The sequence below is a fragment of the Diplotaxodon limnothrissa genome, linkage group LG6 (assembly GCF_057381915.1).
Source record: "Diplotaxodon limnothrissa isolate DT_005_m linkage group LG6, D_limnothrissa_male_GT1.1, whole genome shotgun sequence".
NCBI classification, from domain to species: Eukaryota; Metazoa; Chordata; class Actinopteri; order Cichliformes; family Cichlidae; genus Diplotaxodon; species Diplotaxodon limnothrissa.
The window spans coordinates 1802734-1827427 of record NC_140601.1 but is presented as its reverse complement, the minus strand read 5'-3'; the positions used below and the strand labels follow the sequence as shown (position 1 = coordinate 1827427).

General features: G+C 43.0%; 1 protein-coding gene across 1 annotated transcript in view; it reads left to right on the top strand.

Moving 5' to 3' along the window:
• Positions 1–24694, top strand: part of LOC146629886 (uncharacterized) — a 30819-nt gene extending 6125 nt beyond the window's left edge. The window contains exons 2-25 of the mRNA XM_085356704.1: positions 2788–4477; positions 6525–6586; positions 7541–7570; positions 8171–8361; positions 10751–10858; positions 12078–12256; positions 13614–13829; positions 14003–14101; positions 14355–14389; positions 14827–14873; positions 15898–15935; positions 16050–16169; positions 16902–17033; positions 17166–17207; positions 17991–18125; positions 18467–18631; positions 18850–19242; positions 19327–19827; positions 19916–20056; positions 22875–23049; positions 23130–23360; positions 23547–23672; positions 23834–23955; positions 24258–24694. Coding sequence (XP_085212830.1) covers positions 3146–4477; positions 6525–6586; positions 7541–7570; positions 8171–8361; positions 10751–10858; positions 12078–12256; positions 13614–13829; positions 14003–14101; positions 14355–14389; positions 14827–14873; positions 15898–15935; positions 16050–16169; positions 16902–17033; positions 17166–17207; positions 17991–18125; positions 18467–18631; positions 18850–19242; positions 19327–19827; positions 19916–20056; positions 22875–23049; positions 23130–23360; positions 23547–23672; positions 23834–23955; positions 24258–24314 — 4677 coding nt within the window. The 5' untranslated portion in view covers positions 2788–3145 and the 3' untranslated portion in view covers positions 24315–24694. The remainder of the gene's footprint in view (positions 1–2787; positions 4478–6524; positions 6587–7540; positions 7571–8170; positions 8362–10750; positions 10859–12077; positions 12257–13613; positions 13830–14002; positions 14102–14354; positions 14390–14826; positions 14874–15897; positions 15936–16049; positions 16170–16901; positions 17034–17165; positions 17208–17990; positions 18126–18466; positions 18632–18849; positions 19243–19326; positions 19828–19915; positions 20057–22874; positions 23050–23129; positions 23361–23546; positions 23673–23833; positions 23956–24257) is intronic.

The following is a 24694-nucleotide window of genomic DNA, read 5'->3' as shown; positions in this document are numbered from 1 at the left end:
TATACATCAATACAACTGTTATAGCCCATATTTTAATAATATGTATGCATTAAGTCCATAGTAATTACATAAATTGCAAAAAAGTGCAATAAACTACAAAAAAAAATTGAAAATCGCGTTTGTTTTGTTTACATATATTTCTACTTGGAGAAGTTTAAGAGGTTTATCCCTCAAAACTTTAAATACAATAAAGTTGCAAAAAATAGTTTCCCACCACAGGAAATTTATTTTGAGTGTCTTCATAGTTTTATTTTGGAGATACAGCAATTTTTATATACTGCAGGAAAAACAAAAAACAATCCTATGATGCAAATTTGCAAAGAAAACAGCAGGTGCATCATTTCACTGTGGGAAGTGTTACGAACAGCTGATAGGAACGGCAAAGCGTGTTTCTGGAATATTATGTTTTTGTTCCTGCAAGCGCTTTTTATGCAGTTTTTGCAAAGCTAAATGTGGAAGGAAACCGTGACCGAGGACAAGCTGATGGCATCAGATGTAAGTACAACTCCTCCGGTTTCATATGCAAAACAAATTATTGCGCTAGCTTACACGGTTCAGATTCTACAGGGATTTAAAAATAGTTACGCAAAACGGAGCGTGCTCCTCTGACCGGCTTTAAAGGGTTAACAATGACTTTAAAAAATAATATAAAATAGTGTGCAACACCACTGAAGTTTTTTTTTTTTAAACTCTTTTCAACCAACGGCAGTCACTCTCCAAATAACTTCTGCTTAGCTTTCCGAGCTTCCCTCGGGTCCTCTTAATCAGCGGTCTCCAACCTTTTTTGCGCCACGGACCGGTTTATGCCCGACAATATTTTCACGGACCGGCCTTTAAGGTGTCGCGGATAAATGAGGGAGGGGCTAATAATCGGCTCAGTCATTTTTAATGATCGTTGAAAGCCCAGATCGTAATCGTGATTAAAATTCGATTAATTGAGCAGCCCTAGTTAGCAACAACGGCGGTAACACCATCGCGTGTCCGCTTGTTTATGTTCCACATAAACTTTCACAATAAAACTCAAGATCCTGTTGAGACTTTTCAAAATAAGTCTGCATCCATGCTGTGTGATGTTTTGTGTCAGGGTGTCAGTGATGTTGCAAATGTGTCCAATCCAGCAGTAAGCTTTACTGTCACTTGATATCGGTGTATCCATTTTGTTTTGTTTGTTTGTTTTGACAACTCAAGTCTCTGTTAGAGATGGAAAAATGTTGCGTTTGAAGAGCCTAGATTAGGGCTGTTCGATATAACGATATATATCGGATGACGATATAAAAATGTCTATCGTTCCATTTTACGCTGTTGTTTGTTTCGTGGTGTCGCAAAATAAACTGTCTATATTAATTTCTTCAAGTTCTCTCTTTCTCTTATATTTAATATAACCACACTACAGACGGACAAGCACCTGTTTTTATGCGTTGTCGTTAGCAACAACGATGGTAAAACCATCGTGTGTCCGCTTGTTTATGTTCCACATAAACCTTTCACAATAAAGCTCAAGATCCTGTTGAGACTTTTCAAAATAAACTGAATCAAGTGAAAAAGTATGCAGAGTGTTTATGGATGAGAAGCAAAAAAGAGCCGTCAGGTGCTAAAAAATAAACCTTAGACTCAAACGTTAGATCAGGCTTTTCCCTGCAGCACGTCGTGTAATAAATACTCACAAAGAAAACGGCGGCCGTTACATTGTACGTCTAAAAATGTATCGTTTCATGCATCGGTTAAAACACTCGACTCCAGCTACACGACGCCCAGCTGGAAACACTTCAGCTACCCAAGATTCACAGGATTTACGGAAAATGTTAAATGTTTGTGATTTATATCGTTATCGGGACGATAGATGTCTTATATCGGGATAAGAGATTTTGGTCATATCGCACAGCCCTAGCCTAGATTACCTTTTAGTTTAAAAACTGCATTGCTTTTAAATAACAAATGCTCTCTCTGTCCCTCTCTCACACACACAATTTGGTTAAAGGTTCTTAAGATTCATTCAAAAACATTGACCTCAGACGCAGAAAATTTGGTCATGCTATTTACTATAAGGATCATTAAAGAACGCAATGCTTACTCATGCTGTTTAAAAATCCATTCAACCCGACTAGTCCATCTTGTTAAAGGAAGCATATTTAGTTTATTAGCTTTAATATATCGTGTTTGGATTTCTATAGTGCTTTTTCTAATCATACAGACTAATCAAAATGCTATACAAGTACGTTGTTGTTTCTGCTTGATCATGTTGACTCTTTCAGCAAATGGTAAGTGTTAATCCTAATTTCTAAATATTAGAATGGTGGGAGGTAAAACTGCATTATGCACTTGTAGGGTGATTTTGTTCTGTACATTTTACCCAGGAGATGACTGTCATTATAGCCACATTGCATTGTGTTTAATATATATATATAGGAGGGTAATGATTGGTGCTTTGGATGAAATGTTCAGGTTTTTACCTGTCAGGTTAGATTAACATGTGTAGTGTTTAATTTGGTTGTTTCGTTAGTATTTGCTGTTTGGGGTCATCATTCTCACTGTTAGTTGTTTGTGCATAATGTTGCTTTGCTTTTCCATGACAAAGGAAAAGCAGGATGGGCGACACGCTCCACTACTAGACTTAAAGCTGACCAAATTTCTTAAAGTTTTCAAGAAGGCACCGCAAACACAGCGAGGACTGGTAAACTTTTTCAAGTGCCTGGAAGATAAAACAGAGACTTTATTTAAAAGCTGCTGTTGAAATGAAAAATGAACTCTCGTTTATTTGTAATAGTATATTTCTGCTTTTCACCTCAGCCTCGCTGTCCGTACAGACAGTAATTCACATCTTACTCCTGTCCTTAATTTGGAGCCCAGTGCAACATTCAACATCGCCGACACTACCAGAGGGACCCATTTCATATTTGGGCCTACGGCTGGTCTTGCTGGAGTGATAGCTCTCCGATTGGCGCAGGTTGAGACCGAGGCACAGATTGCTCTTCGGCAGCTTGCTGCTTTAGCCACCATCACTTTCGGCAGCCAGTGTCACAGCAACTGGTTTACAGCAGCGCTACCTCCTCACCTGGCCCTCCTGACTCTTTTCAATCGACCTCAGGCTGTGGGGTACACAAGCTATAAAACCTACAGAACCACACGGCCTTGTCTGTCTGCTGCCATGTATCACCAACACCCACAGGGCTCACAGCCATTTTCTAATGGGGGCAGACCACCACCTCGTCAGCCACCTCCGAATCAACATCAGACTCGCTCTAATATGCAGGTGATGGGTTTCCAGTTTCCTCGTCCGACCCAACTACCTGATGAGCTTGAGTCTGCACTGGCAATCCGGGGTGCCAGGGACATGGACCACCGCCAGATTGATCACATGACCCAACCAGATCCACACCAGAACCAAGGTTCTGGGACCAGTCAGCATGGAAACTTTGGCTCTAACCCAGTATCCCTCCCCACTGACAGTCAGTCTGAACACCACCAGAGAGTAGATTGGTCAAGCTACCAACCTCCAGCTAAACTGTTTGCTGCTCCTCCACCTTCTTCAAGTCATCAGTCACAACAAGGGGCCCAACAGCCTCAGAACACCCAAGCAGGACCAAGACTCTCAATTTGGACTCCATCTGTATGTGAATCTCTTTCGAACCAAGTTCGGCATGTCCATGGTGCCAGTGGGGAGGGTCCGAGTTTATACACACCAGAGAGCGCAGGAAGTATCTTGGCTAGCTTTGGACTTTCAAATGAGGACTTGGAAGTCCTGAGTCACTACCCTGATGATCAGTTAACCCCAGACACCTTGCCGTTCATACTCCGTGATATCCAAATCAACAAGTCAGGGAAACAGAAGACTTCGGCTTCCACTAGCTCATCCTCATTTTCACACAGCGCCCATGACATGCCATTGCCTCCTTCCCACTCGTCTGCATTGGCATGTTCTCATTCTCCAGAAGTGCCCAGCCTCCTTACTGTTACACAGACAGCTGGTAAAGTCATTGACTATGGGCATGCCAGTCGCACCAAGGACGAAAGCACTAACATGGGGAACTTCAAAAGAGAACTACTGTCTAGTGAACGGACAGTTAAAATGTTCCCAGCCTTGTCCTCTTCATCAGCTACAAAAGTAGATAAAAGTGAAAGACGGCAGGTTCATTTGGAACACACTGAACCAAGCAAGCATGGAGACAGTGACTATCGCAGGACGAGCAGCCTCCAGCGCGAGAGCAGTCATTCACCAGGGAAAGAACTTTCTCTATCTCCTAGATCCCGTGATCTAGACAGAGACTACAGGCGTGATGGAACCAAACAAAGACTGCCATCCGAAACGAGGAGTGACGTTTCTTCGAAAAGGTCCCTGTCCTCTTCGTGTGGGTCAAAACCACACAGCAGCGGCAAGAAGTTACCTACACCCACCATGATAAGTGATTTCTCAGCTGTGTCTCCAAAGGTGTATCCCCATACCTGCTCCCTATGCCACATAGTGTGTGACCAGGAAAAGGTGAGTGCCCTCGTGAATGCCCATTTAACAATGTCCAACAGTTTTCCTAAAAGAGTACCTCTGAGTAATAAATTGTAGTCCGCAATCTTCACCAGACAATTGTCGAGATGTTGTCTTTTATATATTTTTGCATGGATGATGTTTCCTATACACAAAAAAGGCAGAAATCATCAATAATTAAGCCAGATATTTGTACTTCTGACAGCTACACGTGGCCGTCACCGTCTTGGATATAAGCTGTTGTCACAGCTGAAGTTCCCTTAAGTGTTGCTAACATACCCTACCACAGGGATAAAAAGAGAACTGTGGAGGTACAAGCATCAGTAGGTAGGACTTAACAAGCTTTAAATAAAATTCATTGGGACTTCATGTGTTTCCCCACTTTAAAGAAAGCAATCCCACACTTTCAAATTACTCCGTTATATTTAATTACTCTTAAATATCAATGGAGTGCAGTAAATGGTTATTTGAAAACATAATTTCCTTCCTTAGGGATGATTAAAGTATTCTAAATGTTGCCACATCCTGTGAACTTTGACTAAGATGCCTCTCACTGACCAACTTTTAGTCAACTATTTGGGGACAGGTAAAAAAAAAACATTGGTGATGGCAAAGCCTCATGGAGAATCCATGATGCTAAATCACAATAGTAATTAAATCGAGGTTTGTTTGTTTTTTTTGTTTTTTGCTTGTTTGGTTCTTTGACTGTTTGGGAAATCAACTTGCTAAGATGGCAACAACTTAAAGACCTATTTTTCTTTACTTCCTTTTGTCTCGTAATGATTTCATTGATACTTTAGAACAACCATTAGAGGTGGGGGTTGATGTGTAGTCATCCGACAGCATCTGCGTATCCTCGCCCAAATTAGGAGGTGCTTCCACAAACAGAAGAGTCAGACGTTTGGTTTTTCCTCTTCAGAAACCTCAGGGTCTTGTCACTACCAGGTTTTCTTCAAGAGAAGAGGCAACTGTCTGGTGAAGTTAAATGATTTGAAAGCGTTGCCACTATGGCAGGAGAAATCGGCTGTTTCTTAACTGTGAAACATGTTACTCCGCAAACTTATCAAAAGGTTAAACCTGGAACTGCTTTTTCAAAAAGTACTCTCCCGATTAGCTGTTTTATATAAAACTCCATCGAGTTATTGCTTAAACAGGATACTACTTCTTGGTTTTTTAATAGCTGTAGTAATAAGCGTGTGTACTGAATAAATCCTTTTAAAAAGTTGTTAAAACTCAGGAAAATCAAGGATAATGAAATAATTCTTAAAATTACTACTGTTAAATAAACTCTTTTACTCAGTGCTTTAGTTTTTGGTTTTGTGGTGGGTATCCCTGTAGATTGTGTTTTCATTGAGACATCAAAGTTTGAAAATTGTTTGTACTCTGTCTTTCAAGCACCTCGAGGCAACTGTTGACATGATTTGGCGCTATATAAATAAAGTTGAATTGTCTGTAATCACCTATGTTTAGGCTTATAATTAATATAACTTTAAGAACCTGTATAGTTGCGAGACACAAAAACATTTCCCATATTTGACAGTTGGTTTAGCTTTTCTTAAAAAAAACACACAAAAAGACAGAATAAGTAAGGTGGAGACCATCTAATCACTTGGCATAATGACCTTTTTAAATGGTTGAATATATTCATTTTCATACATCCCAGGATCTAACAGGGATTCCACAGCATAGGAAAGTGATTGGTACATAAATAATGCTGTTCAGACCAATCCAGTGTCCGAAAAAGACATTGGATTGGTCTGAACAGCATTTGCCTTTTTCTCTGGCAGCGAGGAAACTTCTGTTAGTTTGAAGATGAGTAACTACACTTCAGATGATGGAAATAGAAGAGTGCAACCAGATAAACAAATGATGTCACTTCTGCCAGCATCTGTAACATGATGTGAGCAGAAAGACCAAATCACAGACACGGGCCTTTGCACACCATGCTGCCAGCTGACACAAAGATCCATTACGCAGAATTTACATTAAATTTCTTTGACTTTCTGTCTTTGATGAAGATTTGATGATTTTTTTTTTTCTTTTCCAGGACTGGGTTAAACATGTTAACACTGTCAACCACACAGCTGCCTGCAGAGATCTGCGCAACAAGTGAGGAATCTTTAATGTGTTCCTGAAACCTTCTACCTGCAGTGTAGCAGGATAAACAGTGATGACTGGCTCTCTGTTGTGCTTTTTTAGGTGTCAGAAAGTAAGAAATGCATGCAAAGTTACACACATATTGTTTGTGAATTACTTTGTGACAGATGAATACCGGGCCAATAAGTTAAATGCTCTGTCATGTAAGTGGACTCCAGCTCTATTGGTGCTGGTGGTCAGGACAAAAAGAGCTGATACTATTAGAAAGGAAAGGCCAACAATCAGACGCTCCCCTATGACAGAGCATGTGGCAACAGCGGGAAGGAAAACTCCCTTTTAACAGGAAGTAACCTCTGACGGAACTAGGCTCCGGGAGGGGCGGGGCCATGTGCAGCGATCAGTTGGGGTGAGCACCAGTAGTGACCTTTCAGGGGAGAATACAGTTAGAGAGGGGAAGGGATGAGGCCAACAATGATTCAGCTGTCAAAATAATAATAATGATAATAATGGATTGGATTTATATAGCACTTTTCAAGGCACCCAAAGCGCTTCACAATGCCACTATTCAGTCACTCTCACATTCACACACTGGTGGAGGCAGCTACAGTTGTAGCCACAGCTGCCCTGGGGCAGACTGACAGAAGCGAGGCTGCCATATCACACCATCGGCCCCTCTGGCCAACACCAGTAGGCAAGTAGGGTAAATTGTCTTGCCCAAGGACACAATGACCAGGACAGAGAGGCCAGGGATCGAACCGGCGACCTTCCGGTTACAGATGCGATTCCCAACCCCCTGAGCCACGATCAGGACAATGACCTTTTAAACAAATACCTTCCAGGCTATTGAAGGTATTTTTCCTCAGGATATGATCGTCTCATCATATACCAAGGAAAAAGACCTAGAGTCTTGTATTTGATAGGTTCCTGACTCTCTTGATAATCTCATCTTCTTGTTTTTCTCTAAAGGTACCCTGGCTGGAAACCAAATCTGCCAAGGTCAGTCAGACCTGTCCTCTAATGGTTCTGTTTTTAGCTGCACAACCGGTGGAAGTCACTTTAATCAGATGGCTTGAAAAGGTTTCACATAACTTGCTAGTGTTTAAAAAAGGAGAAATTACTTAGAAATCGTGTTGCTTATACATTTGAAGGTGGTTCTGAATTGTCTTGTTCCATAAATGAGTCCATATGTGATGGATGAGTAAAAGTAATCTTCACTACAGTTTGCTTCCTTGCATAGAATGTGCTTTATTGGTATTAACAGCTTTATCAAATTGTTATTGTTCAGTATGGGCACTTGAACACTCTGTAGGGTTAACTATACACAACAGTGGAACCAGTTATAAAAAATCACATGTCTGTGCAGTATTGGCTGCTGTTAAGAAATTGAGGACAAATAGAAAGAAACAGCAAACAGAATTTCATGAAGCTCCTCCTGCATCGCTCTCCTGATCCAGATATGTGTCCCATCATAGAGCCAAAGCCCCCTGCAGTTAGAAACAGGAGCCTGACCTTTGATTGGGTCTCTCCATAGTGTGAGACCTGGCTAAAACGAAGGGTCATTACAACTTAATGTCTTTTTTTTCTTTCTGTTTCTAGTCGGAGTGGACGATATGGCAGCCGTGCTCTGTGGGATCCCAAGGATGGCTCTCCATCCCGTTCCATGTCTCACTCCCTGTCTCGTTCTCCAAGTCCTCCTTCAAAAAAACGTCGGGTGGACAGCCACCCATTCAGGCCACAGAGGAGGCGTAATTCCCCTCAGCGTTACCCACAGCAGACGCATGACACAGGTACATCTCATGCCAGAAGGGAACATGATGTACACAGTTCACAATGTGTAACCACGCTGCACTCCTCTGAAATATAATTTTGTGCCATTTCAATTCAGTTTTTGTTATATACAGTGTTGGGACTAACGCGTTATTAAGTAACGCGTTACAGTAACTACGTTATTATTGTGGTAACGAGCACGGTAACTAGTTATTATGCCAAAATCAGGAACGCGTTACTCGTTACTGGGATTTAGATAGGGTCGTTACTCGTTACTTCGAGTGGTGGCTATCACGGAGCTTCCACAGATTCAGTAACATTAGCAAGTGGTGGAGGCCAGCAGGTGGATGAAGGAAAGGGGACCCGAGGCGGCCGCCGGTCCAAGTGTGAACTGAACCTCAGGTAAGAAGTTATGACCTGCAGTCTCTCTGGGTCAGATATGAACCAAGTTTAGGTGGAGTTTATTTTCGTTATTCTGACTTTTTCCGTACTGCGTGCTAGCTAGCATGACGGAGTTTCTATACAGCTGGGTGGTGCTATGAAGTTAATGATGTTTAACTTTATTTTGTTCATAAGTTATTAGAGTTGCCAACCGTCCCGTCTGGTATTCAGAGAAAATATTACGCGTTTCTTATTGAGGTGAAAAGGAACAGTTTGTCCCGTAATTCAGCTGCAATGAAAAAGACACAAAGCTGGAGTTATTCTGTGTTTACGCTGCACAGCTGCCTCTTCTTTCATTCTCCCCCCTCCCTCTCCCGTTTCTACTTCTACAATCATGAAACTGATCAATGATCAGCTGATCGTCTCTCTTGTTTGTTTATCGCCCACTTTGTGCCAGAAAGAGGAAACCAGCAGATGTCGCGCTAAACAACAGCAGCACGTTTAAGCTTGATCAGCTGTTGTTAGAATTTATTTAATATTAATTTCTAGTATCAGCTGATGTTTGCTGGAGCCACAGCTGTAAAGCTGCTGGTCATGATGTCGGTTTGGTTATCTGGTGAGAGGGAAACATGAAGATGAAACCAGGAGATGTCCTTACTGAATCATCAGAGCTGTGATGGAGAAACAGGTTTACCTTTTAGGTGACATGAATGAGTTGAAGGGAAGTTATGAGCTGTTTCTGAGAGACAAATAACACCAGGATCCTTTTCTAAGTAGCTGACAGCTGGTAACTGTGCAGGGGCGGGTCTAGCAAAGTGTTGCCAGGGGGCAGGTAGGGCATTAACAGGGAGAGGGGGGCACAAAGAAATACTTTTCTTTCTTATTCTCATTTAAAATGTCTCGCTTTTAAAAAATAATTATCTGAATCTTACAACAAACGATTGATAGATTGATGCATATATACCATCAGAACAGTGAACATCACTGTCACAACAGTGTTTATTTTCATTCAAAGGCTTTATGATTTTTCCTATAATGGTGGGCCAGTTTCTAGTCAAAATGTCCGGGCCAATTTTCTGTCCCAGTCCAGCCATGTATGCAGCTCATCTGCAGTCTGGTGTTACCTACATCTTCCTATTCAGAAGGCAGAATTTCTGAGTTCTGAGTACAATCAAAGCACCACGACTGCAGTTTTTGTGTTGGATGTAAAAGGTGCACATGACGCTGTGACGTAGGCTAGAATCATGGCAGCAGTCAATGACGGTCCAGGCGTGGGATTTCTCTCGTGGAAATGTGCACATTATCTTTTCCTTTCTATTGGTCGGTGGCACAGTGCACTGTGGCAAGTAAACAAGCTAGAAGACTGCAAAGTTATGGAAGCAACACATTAACAAGAGAATTCTGAGTAAAACCAAAGTTACTTTCCCTAGTAACTAGTTACTTTGAAAGTAACGAGTAACTTGAAGTAACTGAGTTACTTTTGAGAGAAGTAACTAGCAATGTAACTAAGTTACTATTTTAAAGTAACTTACCCAACACTGGTTATATAGCCCAAAATCACAACAGCAGTCACCTTTTAACAGCTCCCAAACTGAGTTCAGCTGTTCACTAATCAGTTTTTAGGTTTGGTTTTAAAGATGACTTTTGTTGCATTGAGCCGTAGTTTAAATGCATAGGCTCTAATTATATTGTATGGAGGCTTGGGGTGTTTATTTCCCACTAACAGGCAGCTTTTTATTTATCATGAGACCACTGAAGCACGGCCAAATGAAGAGAGGTGTAGTCTGTCTTAATTAGTGGATATATTTGGACTTGTTAGCCGCATAGTTAAACAAGTCAAATCTTTAATCACTTTTTAACTTTCTGGTAACAGTTAACAGGACCAGTAGCCTAATGAAATCCATTTACATAGATCAGATATGATGCAACCTGTGGCTTTTAAATAAGGTGTGCACTATGCTTTTGTTATGTATGAGGTGCTGTGCTGGAAAACCACTGACTTCACTCATCTTCATTTTTTGCATTTAGAACACAGGGATCGGTTGAAGTACCGCCACACTGGCTCACGCAGTCCTTCTAATATGAACCGAACATTCAGACAGTACTGGAGCGCCAGGAGGGACAGGGTTTCAACAGGTTAGTACCCCTGTGTGGTGGGTTTTTGTTTGTTTTGGTCAGAAAACACCCAACATATGATATATAGGGATGGGTATCGTTTAGGTTTTATCCAATACCAGTACCAAACTGGTACTCTTGAAATGGTGCTGGTGCTCGAACCGGTGCTTGAACCGGTGCTTAAAGAATGGAGAACATAAAATTGGTCCAAAAACCTCTCATGTTCAGCTGTTTTTTTTAAAAAGATAACAATGTTAGCCTTTTCTGCAGCTATGGGTCATATATGGCATCACTCTTGGCTGGCAGCAGTGCTTAAACAATGGAAAAAACACAAACTTTGTCCAAAAACCTCTCATGTTTAGCTGTTTTCCTCTTTTTCTTTGGTCATTTTAGCCTTTTTGGCCAGGGTGAAGGGAGCATCTGCCATCAAACAAGAAGACAGCCGCATGTAGCTATGATGATGTTTGCTAGTTCACCTTACATGCATTAATGTAATAACGTGGTTAGCCTACTCAACGTAAATTATACACGTGCAACATTAAGCTACTCACGCAGAGAAGAACGGCTGCTGCTGCATCATCATCCTCATCATTTCTGCTACACTGGCAGGGCTAGGGGCCAGGACTCTCCTCTTCGGGTTTTTGGGGGATGTTGCTAACTCCGGGTCCCATAACAGGCACCACACCCGCAGTAGATGCGCTCGGTGTGAGGTCTTGCAGCAAGCTATCAAATACGGAGCATTTCTCGGCTTTTAAAAAAACGCTATGCATCACCAGGTGTTTCATCAGATTCGAGGTGTTGCCTCCTTTGACAGTATCACAGTATCAGCTTAAAGCACTTGTTGCTGCTGAGTTTGCATCTTTTGCTGTGAAGTACAGCCAGACTTTGACCGCTTCGCCTTGGTCATTTTTAATCTGTAGCTCTGCTCTAAAAGAACGTACGTACCTGGACCCGCCTACTACGCTTGCAAAGGTAAAATGATTGGCTGGAATCCAAAGTGTGTGATATCTCAGGAAAATAAAGCACCGAAATGTGCATCTCTAATATATACACTGGTGTAACTGTGTGTGTTTGCACATGAGAAACATCCTGGTTTGGTTCTGGTGTCCGTCCCACGTTTTCTACATTTACAGATCCTGACAGAACAGTTTGATATTATTATACATGCACTAGCTTGTAGTAATGAAACATACACGGTACAACATGCTGTCCTTTTGTTTTCCCGGCATATCCGTTTCAGCGAGTTTCTCTCGCGTTGCTGTGAAGCGTCCACGCGGTGACTCAACCAAGCACTACACTGACACTAGCCGAGATCGAGCCTCACGCTTGGGGGGTCACGGCTCCAAGCATGGGTCATCACAGCCCTCCACCAAAGGCCTTAAGGCTCTGAGCAAGCATGGACCTAAGACGGCTAAGATAGTAAGTGACAAAACTAACATCACCTTTAATATAGTTTATTTTAGTCTTGACAAAAGCCACAGTTCAGACACACCTCAGTCCACATTTTCAGTTTTAACTTGGTAACACTTGTTGGGTAAATGTTTAACTGATAAAAAGCAGAACAGATGGAGATGTTCTAGAAAACATTTAGATCATGTAATCCTTACGCTTACACTGCATCTCTGTAGCGTAATGTAGTGTCAGGCATGCGGTGCTGCCTACCCGGTTGTTCAGTCTGACGTCACTAGCCGTGTCTGGGTCTAAACTCCGCTGCAGGTCCATATATCAAACGATCACTGTGGCATTACTGAGAGTTGAAAAACTGTCTAAAGTCTTTCATCTTTAATAAAATGATCAGCGTTCTGCTCTACCAGGTATAACAATTGAGTTTAACATCCAGGCATCCATGAAAACGGAATTTATGACATTTAACGGAGTTAGAAGTTAGCATGGAGTTAGCTCGCTAGCTTCTATCTAAATACAATATAGCATGTCCTGACTGCGGGGTTTTGGAAACAAATTAAAACGTACAGCTCTGTTATCACTTCCAGCATAAATGAAGACAGAAAACTAAACAGCAGTGAGGTTTGTAGGGTTACTGAAGTTGGGCTAGCTGGTATATAATGATGTGCTACGTGACCGCTAGCGACACAGCTATGTTAGCATAATATAAACAAGCTAACTTTTTTTCCACTCGATAAAAGTTAATGTGAGTGTTCTCGGTGGTCAGGAACAAATGTAATCGCATGGCAGGATGCTGTAAAAGGACCAAACTTCAGCCAGGAGAACAACTGAGATAATCCATCCACAATACGAGGTTAGTCATTCATATACTGCAGCATGGGCTGGGCTGTAGTTACATCCTAAGGTTTTAAAAACTGAGCTTAAATAAATGATTAGCGGTAATAAAGGGAGGTCAACAGTGATCACTGACTGTTTTAGGAGCTTTTTGAGATCAAATAGAAGAAAATACAAAACATTAAACATGTTAACAACACAAAAGCCATATTAAACGCAGACTACTTTAGACCCGGAAGTAGGATTCGTCACGTCATCACTGAACAACCGGACAGTGGCAGCCGCTGGAAGAGCAAGGACTAGATTATTTAATTTGAGACAACACAATAAAAAAAGTTACCTTGGCAAAAAAGGTAACTAAGGCAGTAAAGGTGTGCTACAGGTTTCCCTCCTCACCTGTGTAATTTCATCCAGATCTTGTTCAACTGGCAACTATATTTCCAACTTAAACCTGTGTTCTTTAACCCATATTGACTGTCATGCTCATGTTTATCACAAACTGAGGTTAAACATGTGCTGTTGCTTTCTCTTTGGCAAGTCTGCCAAGCCTCCACCGGCCAAGAAGAAGAAGAAAACTGTGACTCCAGCCTCACAGGACTCTCAGTCTGTTGCCAATCGTCTGGTGTATCTGACGGGCATCCCAGAGGACGCCTCTGAACAGGAGGTCACCGATTTGGTCGGGGCCTTTGGAAAGATCAATAATGTCATCCTCATGCCGTGTTCAGAGGAGAGCGAGAAGGGCCAAGGACAGAAGGTGCGGTTGAAGTGTCAGATGTGGGTCAGTGGGCGGGGTGTTTCTGATAAGTAAAAATAAAAAGTGCGGTTGGTTTTTGTGTCATCTATCCTTTCTGTAAATGTGGTAATCTGTTAGTTTGCTGCATGTGTTCCTTCTTTCTGGCTCGTCTAATCTCTTTGCTGGTGTTTCAGGCCTCTGTATGTATGGTGAAGGCTGAAGACGCCCAGGCTCTGGCCACCTCCACAAACCTCTCCATCAGAGAGCAGCACATCACAGCTTCAGTAGCTAAGGTGTGAGAAATGTTTTTCCTGTTTTGAATCATGTCCGTGTAATAATCCAGACAATGCCGGCTTTCTGGCCTTGAGATGGTTCCAGAGCAAGATGATAATCTAGAACTTTCCTCAGTGAGGCTTAAAGCTGGAAAACAAGTGTTGTGACAGCTACAGAAGGTGTTCTGTGCCTCCCTCCTGTAGCCTGCTGATGCAAAGATGAAGAAGTGTTAATACACACCTGTTTTTCACTGCTCCGCCCTCTTTCTTACAGAAACCTGAAGGAGAACAGTCTGCTGATGCTAACAGGTTTGTCACAGTTATTGGCTCAACACTAGAACTACCAAACTTCATGTAATGTGTTTCTGTTTGCAGTCAGCTGTAGGCCCGGTGTTAGAATGTAGCCAGTCAGCTGTTCAGTCTGTCTCATCTTTATAACGAATGCCACACGTTGTCCAAAACTTCAGTGTTCTTCCTCTGTAATAATGACATTATTTAAATCTCTTATTTATTGAACCCTTTATTAGTTTCTTCTAATCTCTATTTTAACTTTATGAGAGGTAAAAAAAAAACCCTCCAAACATGTACCTAAATACTTGTTTTGTCTTAATTAAAATGTAAAGAAGAATATGATTAAAAAATGAAAAACGTGACTGGACAGGGTCAGAATGACCCCTCCTGATGGTTCTTTTGAAATCCTGTTTTTCTTTAATCTTCATATCATTGGTCGCTGCTTTCATTCACAGCAAACCGTCCGTAGAACAGAACAAAGATGCAGCTGGAACGGACACAGGTAGGAAACATCTGCAGTACCGCCAAAGACATGAGTCATGGTTTACTTAACTACCAGCTACTGCCATAAATGTTAGTTTGTGTTTTTAAAAATTCAATTCAGTTTATTTACATTTTTATTTATACAGACCCAAATCACAGCAGGCACTTTATATTGTAAGGTAGGCCCTACAAATCATGTGACCCCCTATGAACAAGCACTTTGGCGACAGTGGGAAGGAAAAACTCCCTTTTAACAGGAAGAAACCTCCAGCTGAACCAGGCTCAGGGAGGGGCGGGGCCATCTGCTGTGATTGGTTGGGGTGAGAGAAGGAAGACAGGATAAAGACATGCTGTGGAAGAGAGACAGAGGTTAATAACAGATATGATTCAATGCAGAGAGGTCTGTTAATACATAGTGAGTGAGAAAGGTGACTGGAAAGGAAAAACTCAATGCATCATGGGAATCCCCGGCAGCCTACGTCTATTGCAGCATAACTAAGGGAGGATTCAGGGTCACCTGGTCCAGCCCTAACTATATGCTTTAGCAAAAAGGAAAGTTTGAAGCCTAATCTTAAAAGTAGAGATAGTGTCTGTCTCCTGAATCCAAACTGGAGGAGAGAGACCTAATATTTAATAATCCACATTTCACTGTTTTACTCTTTGGTTCAGATGTGGATACTGTGTTGTTCTTTCTTAGGAGAGAAGCTGCAGAGAGGCGTGTAAGACTGCAACTCTGCTTCCTGGTCCCAACTCTGGTCATATTTTGGGGGGTTTAATAAATTCGTCCATATTTCTAGAAATGAGAGCTGCTCCATCCACATTGTTTTGGCAAACTTTTAATGTAGTCATAGTAACAGAAGATAAGACTCAGTCATCACTACATGATCCAAATACCTCACTTCAACAAAATCCAAACATCATGACTTCCACTGTCTGTCTTAGATGAATTAAACACCCAGCTGATGTGCAGATGTGTATTTCATGGCTGCTGCCTTTGTATCTGGAAGCTCTGTTTAACTCATGTTGTCGCCCTCTCACCTCAGCTGCAGAAGGCAACACTGACCAGAAGACATCTAGTGAGGTACATAATCTGTATACTGAAGCTTAGTTAGTGTAACATATTCCACTATGTCTGTCTGGGAAAAGTAGTAACGAGAAAGACATCGGTTAATACAAACAAGCCTGTCTCATACAGAAAGGCAGGCTGCTGATCACAGGACTTCCTGAGAGCGGCTGGTCAGAATGTGACATCATTAACTTGATCCAGCCCTTTGGGACTCCCTCTGACATCATCCTGGCAACACAAATGGGAAAGGTTAGTAATTAAACTTTGTTGTTTCTAATAGATGAGGAAGTGCTTTGACACAGCTGCACAGCGACGTGAGACAGACATCCTCACCTGAAAAGTCTCAGGTTAAGAGAAGTGTCGTCTCTCCCATCAGTTTGCTTTAGATAGTACATCTGTGCATATGACTGATGACGTCGAGGATGTCACGTTTCATCACCAAGCAGCAACTCACAAGTTTGTTTTATGCAGCTAGCAGCAGTGAGTCATGTGACCTGCTCTTATTAGTGACCATGCATGCACAGATTTCAACCAACTGAAAGCAGAGCTGACAGTTTCAGGTTCTTTTTTTACCTTTGTTGACTAAACCAACTCTTCCAGGCTAATGTTACACATACATGGGTTTGGCTTCTGTAGGTTAACTCTTAGACTAGCCTCAACTGTCTCTGTGGTTAGTTTCTCAATAAATGTCATAAATACAAAATGATATTTCTGCCTGGCTGCGGATCAGCTCGCACTAGGATGGTTAAAGCCAGTACCTGGAACTGGATCAGTGGGATTTCCCCCTTCGTCTTTTTGCATTAGTAAACACATTTCGTAAGAGTGTGTTTTCACTTTTAATAGTGTCCATAAGCAATATGTCTGCAGACTGTTTCCTGTATAGATTCCTTTTATATTGTTCAGTGTCCTTGTTCAGAAATGTTGAAAGTGGAAAATGATGATGCTGTTTGTGTAACAAATGACTTTCCTTTGGTGTGTTAGGCACTTGTGTCAGTGCCAGACATGGACGTTGTTCAGGAGATGGTAAAGGTCCACACGTTTGTGCCTGCCAAGGTGAAAGACTGTGAGGTTAAATTGACCCCCCTGAAACAACACATCAGCTTCAACACACCGGTACGACTGTGCTGTGGATTGTCTTTACTCCTCTGTTACTTCTAGTTTTCTGTGTCATGCATCTTAAGTTTGAAAGAAGTGATCTGGTTTCCTTAAACAACGATTGATTTAAACACAACACTCTTCACGCAGGTGGCGCTCTACAATCTTCTGATGGGACCAGTGGATCCATTAGTGAGTACATCTTCATGTCCTTCATTCCAACATTATGAGGTCTTTTGAGTTCTCCCCCTGAGTCATGAAAGGCTGGTGGTGGTTTGTAAATCAGATAGCTCGAGAGCGAAGTGACGTAGGAGTTTAAATTAATACCAGAAGTGTGTCTACAAAAATCACAGTGACCTCCAGAGCAAAGGTCAGGCTTCCCGAAAGTCACCTGTTAACACCAGAGCTCTGTGTACTGTAAAAAGGACCATTTTGAATCTCAGTGACCTTGACTTCAAGGTCAGAGCAGGGGCGCATCTAGAGACCAAATCAGAGCCATTTATTTTACACTCATATGCAGGTGTTAGCTCTGTAATGTGCATTCAGTGTGGTTCAAATGCAGTAAGTACACACGTTCATATACATATAGTCTATAGCTTCATTTTCTGTAGCCCATATCTTTGGTGCCTATGTGGTATATTTAAGGTTTGTTGTAGCCATGCTAAAAGTGTTACTGTCAGCTTGCTTTAATAAACTGCACTGTCTGCACTGGAGTAGCTGTAGGGGGGGCACCCCTGTAGATCCCCGCTGAGTGACAGGTCATGTTTCTGAACATTGTGTGAATGCAGGAAGTTGAGAAAAAGGCGAAGGTGGATTTTGAAATTTTGAACACATTTTTTTCCATGTTCCATATATTTATTCATTATTTACTCGACCTAAATAAAATCTAATGACAAAAATACAGTTGAAGGAAATGAAGCAACAACCATATCCGGTGCTAGTTTGCAAGTCATTAAATGTTGCTGTGTGTTACAGAGTCGAGCTCCAGTCGCCTGGAACAGCCTGCTGGTTATTGGGAATGTTCCCGACACACCAAGCGGGTCCTCTGAAGTCGAGAAATTGGTGCGACGCTTTGGAACAGTCATCAAGACCCTCGTGCTCAGCAGCATGGTGAGAGCTATGCGTCTGTGCAGCTGTGCACCACTTTGTTCTCCAGGACTCGCACTCAGCTGCTCGGCTTTAAAAACCTGCGAGTCCATTCACCTCGAGGAATGTTGTAAAGACTGACATAGGACTCAACTTTATAGCATTAAACAGGTGTTTGCCCGTGTGTTGCAGACATACACTTTATGGATGCAGTTTGCTAACAAGCTTGTTTGTCTTTGTGGTTGAGAGTAAGCATTTAAAATGCAGTGGGTGACGTCCACATGAACCCCTCACAGTCCCGACAAATATTTTGCAAAACAAAGAAATCTCATGTGCTTAACGTCACGTTTTCTTTTCCTGCTCAGGTGATTTGTGAGATGGCCACTGCAGCCATGGCCCTGTCCGTGTACAAGCGCTTTCAGGCGTTTCCGTGTATAATCCAGAACAACCCGCTGTTCTTCTCCCGCAAGCCTGACCCCAAAGCCAGCACGCAGACCAAAGCCATCACTGCCCCTCACGATTCACCTGAGGTCACTACCACTGATATTTGGTTATAGTTAAGAGGGTCCATGTACATTTACTCATTTCTGGAGATTCAGCTTTTCTTAAATGCTTGTGTGGTGTGTGTGTGTGTGTGTGTGTGTGTGTGTGTGTGTGTGTGTGTGTGTGTGTGTGTGTGTGTGTGTGCGCGTGTGTGTGCGTGCGTGTGCGCGTGTGTGTGTGTGTGTGTGCGTGCGCGCATCTGCAGGATACACCTGCGAATGGCCAAGCAAAGCAGACGTCTGCAGACAGAGAGGAAGCAGCACACCAAGACAGTTCAGAGTCTCCCGAGGAGAGGATTGAAAAACACTGTGATGGAGATGCTAATAAGATGACGGGCAGGGAGGAAACAGTTGAAGAGGTTTTAGAAGCGTGCAAAGACGGTAACGTGGAAAAAGACGAGCTCACGGTTTGTGACTCTGCACCGGAGAATCAATTAGAAGCAGACACAACGGGAACGTCAGGCATTGACATCAAGACGACAGAGGAGAGTAAAGTCAGTGCATCTGAAGCAGAACGTGAACAAACTCCTGCAGAAGAGTCACAGCCACCTCGCCTGGATGGCAAAGCAGATTCTGAGGAAGCAGCCGAGCTGCCCAAGGTGTGTACGCACAAAACGTGTGATTACATGCATACAAAATGATCTTTGACAATTAAAACAGTGTTTCTGCTGTAACGTCACCAGGTAACTCAAGCCATGGTTAATGCGCTGCTTGTGGAGTGCAGAACAGGACCCACCGGCCACTCCAGCAGCAGAGCAGCACCCCCCAGTGGAGAAAAGGGGGAAAACCAGACAGAGACTAAGCTGGGCCAAAAAACAACAGAGACTAAAGAGATGACCAAAAAACAGATGGGTGTGGAAGGTGAGGTGAAAAGGCAGGAGAAGGAGAAAAAGGACGCAAGAAAGGAGAAGGAGGTGAGGGAGAGAATGAAGAGGCAGCGGGAGAGGGACAGAAGGGGCTGGGAGAAGGAGGAGAGAGCTAAGAGGGAGTGGACTGAAAAATCCAGGAGGGAGAGGAGGGAGGAGGAACGAAGGGAGTGGGAGAGGAAGGAAAGGGAAAGAAGGGAGAGGAAGAGGGCCCACGGCAACGGTTTATCGGGGTCGAGGTTGTCCTCCAGGTCGGAGGGATCCAGGCAAAGCTACGGGAGGGATGAGCGCCACAGTATGGAGGCTGAAACCAAAGCGGTGAGGAGACGCAAAGGCTGAAGTTTAAAGCGTGTGGAGGGCATCGTTTTATTCGCAATTCTGTTTCTTTGTCCTTCCCTGAACGTAGGAGGAGGAGCTGGATGAGTTCCCGTTCGACATGAGTGACTTTGTCACAGTGGACGAAGTCGGAGATGTGGCCGAGCTTCCACTCGAAAGATCAGAAGAAGGGGAGACCCCGCCCACATGTGTCCCACAGGACACTCCACAGGTAGCTTCACCGTGGCTGTGTGCACATAGAGCTTGAAATCGACAGGTAGGGACTTTTTATTCTCCTGCGGTTATCACTTGTGATTAAGGACGTTTCAGCCGATGCTCTGTTCTCCTATTAGCCACTGGTGTTTTTATACTCGGTGAATTCTGAAGTCCAACCTGTCACTAGGTGTGGCAGTTCATTTAACCTTGAAATGACATGGAGGCTCTCGGGGATTATAAAGAAGAAATACCCAGAATATGTTTTTACCCCTCAGCTGTAAAGGCTGATGGGGTGCTTCCATCACCCTGCCAGGCGGGTGGCACGGACACCTGTGTGAATTAGGGCTGCCACGATTAGTCGACTAGTCACGATTACGTCGACTATCAAAATCATCGACGACTGATTTAATAGTCGACGCGTCGTTTGAAGCTTTGTAAGATCACAACAGACGCAGGAATAATAGCAGGATTTAAGAGTGTAATAACGGACTGAAACAGAAGATGGCAGCACTGCATGTACGAGGATGCTAGCTGCCGTTAAACCCCGAAGAAGAAGAAGAAGCAGCTGTGTCCCAGAATTCATAGCGCAGCCCAGCTCTGTTGTCAACAATGGCGGCAGCTAGTTAGTTTTAATATTACTCTTATTATTCTTTCCGGGTCACAAAATAAACGTTTAACATATTTTCATGGAGAATGTAGCTGTGTAAACCTCAAATATCTGCTCAGTTTATCAGGACACCACGTATTTTCAAAAGCGCTCCGACGTTTTCGGAGACGTCTGTTACCCACTAGCTCGATAGCTAGCCGGGGGCTAGGCTCACTAGCGCCGTGAGAACACCGGACTCCCGGCAAATCGTTTTCAAACCCACTGCCATCACTTAGCTTAAAATGTTATTGTTTGGCTTTTTTTTAGTATTTTATTTGTTCCTGAGTAAATCGGTTTGGCTGAGATTAAAGTTATAGTTTTTACACAGCTGAATAAACGTCAAGCAGACAGCTGATTATCAGAAGTGTGAGATGCTCGAGAGTTTACTCCGGTGTCCTGTTATATTTTAGATAGCAAGGAGTTTATTAAACTTCACCGAAACAATCTGCAAACTTCATTAAACTTTAATAAACTATCATCTTGTCTTTATTTTTAATTAGCACTTAACTTAAACACTTCAAGCTGTAAGCTAATGATAGTTATATAAGAGCAGATGCTGCTGGTGCAATAAGCTGTACGTTTTACATCCAATGGATGATGATGTGATTAGTCGACTAATCGCAAAAATAATCGGTGACTAGTCGACTATCAAAATAATCGTTTGTGGCAGCCCTAGTGTGAATGCAGTAACCAGAGAACGAGCTTTAGGAGCTTCCAATAGATACCACGGGTGTTTCTACTAGGAGGGTGACCGGTAACACCGCCATTATTTATTTATGGGTCTGTTTGGTTTCTTGTCACCACAGACCCTCCTGGTTTTAGCTGTCCACAGGCTGGTTGCCTGTCTCCATCACTCTATCCATGTTTACACTTTAAGTCTCCTAATCTTCATGACTCCACTGCTTCATCTGCACCCACAGACATCCAATAATAATAATGGATTGGATTTATATAGCGCTTTTCAAGGCACCCAAAGCGCTTTACAATCCCACTATTCATTCACTCTCACACACTGGTGGAGGCAGCTACAGTCGTAGCCACAGCTGCCCTGGGGCAGACTGACAGAAGCGAGGCTGCCATATCGCACCATCGGCCCCTCTGGCCAACACCAGTAGGCAAGTAGGGTAAAGTGTCTTGTCCAAGGACACAACGACCAGGACAGAGAGCCCGGGGATCGAACCGGCGACCTTCCGGTTACAGATGTGCGTCCCCTGAGCCACGGTCGCCCCAGAATGGATGCTGCAGGCTTGTGGTAAAAACAAAGATCCTGTGTTTCAGTTCTTTAGTCAAACTGAAACTAAATCTACACCAGAGCTCAAAGAAGACTTTAAAAGCCTGATATGAAGCTGGAGTAAGGGCTGCTACAAATCTGGGAATTATTAAGCAGGCCATTCTTTCGGTCAGTAATTGCGATCTTAATGACTTTTTAATTATTCATACATATTTGATAAGAAGAAATCAAAAAGATCTGTTGGGGAGTCTTAGAACAACAGCTGCTAGTCTGTGGACTGCAGCCTGTTGTGTAGCAGCACAAGTGTTGTGTTATAGAGAGTCACAGAGAGCCAGCATGTCTAATCCACTCAGAGGCTCTCAACACTGAAGGAGTTTTATTTTTACAGAACTAAATTACAGAGACAGTCGCCTCACTGCATTTTTGTATTATAGGCTGGGACAATAATACAGAGAAACCCCACAGTGGGAAGCAAAAACTCCTTTATAACAGGAAAAGCCTCTGAAACTGGCTCCGCCTCCCAGTCTACTAACAGCAGGTAAACAGCAGTGTGAGAGCTCTGTGGGGCTGATGCAGCACCGTCTAGAAGATGAAATGGAGCCTGAAGATTCACTTGTATGTGAGGAGAAGGATTTTAAATTCAGTTCTGGATTTACTGCCACTGTGGGAGAAATAGTTCCTGCTGCAGTATTTTGGATCAGCTGAAGAGAGTTTTTAGGACGTCCTGATAATAATGAATTACAGTCGTCCAGCCTGGAAGTAATAAATGCAGGAACTAGTTTTTCAGTGTCACTCTGAGACAGGATATTTCTAACTTTAGAGATACTGAGAAAGTGATTTTAATGTGGGTTTGGTGTGTGCATTATTGATCCTTGTGTCATTGGTACATGAGGTGGACCTGAGTGTGAGTGAGAAACTTTACAGCAGCATGTGCCGCCTCTTGTTTTCTACTTCTAGGACGCAGCCATTGATGTCACAGCAGCTCCAGCGAAGTGTGAGCTCACACCTGAGGGGGATGTAACAGCTGATCTGCTTCCCAGTGCTGCTGTGTCCCCACCGCCAGCTTCACAAGCCAAGCCTGCACACAGCCCAGTGCATAAACCATCCGAGGCTGACATCACACCTCAGCCAGGTACTCTGAATAAACCATGTTTTTTTTCAGCCCTTTTGTATGTGGCATACTTGAACCTGAAGTCTGTCATTGCCCTTCAGATACCTCATTAACTGCTGAGTTCACCCCAGAGGACCAAAGTGTTCCCATCCCTGTCCCTGCAGCAGCTTCCTCCTTAGCAGCAGAAAGAAGCCAAGATGGCGATGAGGAGAATCCTCTGAAACCTCGTGAGTCTGTTGAAGAAGAGAAGATGGGATTGGTCAAGCAGGAGGAACACTTGAAGGTGCAGGATCAGGAGAACAAGGACAGGAGAGAGACAGCTGCAGAAACTGGTGAGGTGGATTCATTTAGCCTCTTACATTTAGCACCTTAAGAAGAAGAAGTGGTTGGCTGATGGTGCCATACACAGATTTGCCCCCCGAAGAAATCACTGGACTCTGTTTGAACAAACAGCACTGGTCACCTGGGATAAGATCGAGGGGTTGAGTTAAGCCCTGTTTTTGTCCGGTCTGTTGCAGGGAAACAGGAGCAATCTGAAAGAAACTCCAATGCTGAAGAGGAGAGCGAGAAGCCCAAATTAGAAATGGAAATTCCCAGAAAAACAGAACATTCCCTCCCTCCTTTTGACCCCAGCAACCCAGTTGGTAAGAAACTGTATTGTCTGTATTTGTTTAGCATGGCTCATTCACAGCTGTTTGGATGTCCTGACATCTGAATTTAAACTCTGAGTCAGCAGGATTTATGCATTACTGCTAAAATGCACCCCACAGTTAGACCAAGAGTCATTCTGTGTGTCCATCCACAGGTATGGAGTTCCTGGTCCCAAAGACGGGTTTTTTCTGTAAGGTGTGCGCTCGGTTCTTCAGCGGCTCCAAGGAGGCTGAAATCAGCCACTGCAAAACCCGCAAACACTACGAGACCCTGCAGGTAGCAACACGCAGTTATTAGTCTGGATGTATGACGATGGAGCTCAGTCTGGTTTTTGTTTCCTACTTATTACCAGTCTGAGTGCACCTTTAAATAAGTAGGACTTAAGTAGGCAAGAAGTTTGCTAACGTGACCAAAATAAAAGCCTTACAGGTAAAACACACCTGGCGTAGGTTAGATTCATCTTATACTTTAGGCTCTGATTGTAACAGACCATTTTACATGTCCACACATTTGTTTGATCACAAAGAACTTGTTCTGCTCTAATCGGTTTCTTATGGATTCTGTCCACGTTCTCCTAGAAATACTTGAAGACGTCCAAAACAACGAGCGAGACTGCCAAGCCCGACTCCAGCTGAATGTGCTCCTGATACTTTGGGTCCAGATTCTCATGTCGATGTAGATTTAGTTTGTGTCACATTTTAAACTTGAACTGTTAAGTTTTTTTTGTAATGTTCGAGGTTTCATTGATCACTTTAACTACTCGAGCTAATTCTAAAGACCGTGGCTGTTTGCTTCACGGCGGTCGCCACATCCAAATCTGATGTTTATTTTGGTTCTTGATGGGTGGGGGATGCTGAATTTTGATTGCATCTGATAGATAACATTAATGATGGAAACTGTGCGGCTGAAGATGAACTCCATCAGGAATCGTACACAATCGAAATGTTTTTAGTGAACTGTTGTTTTCCTCCTGAGTCTCATTTCAGTTGTGAAATAAAGATATCAATATTCTGAG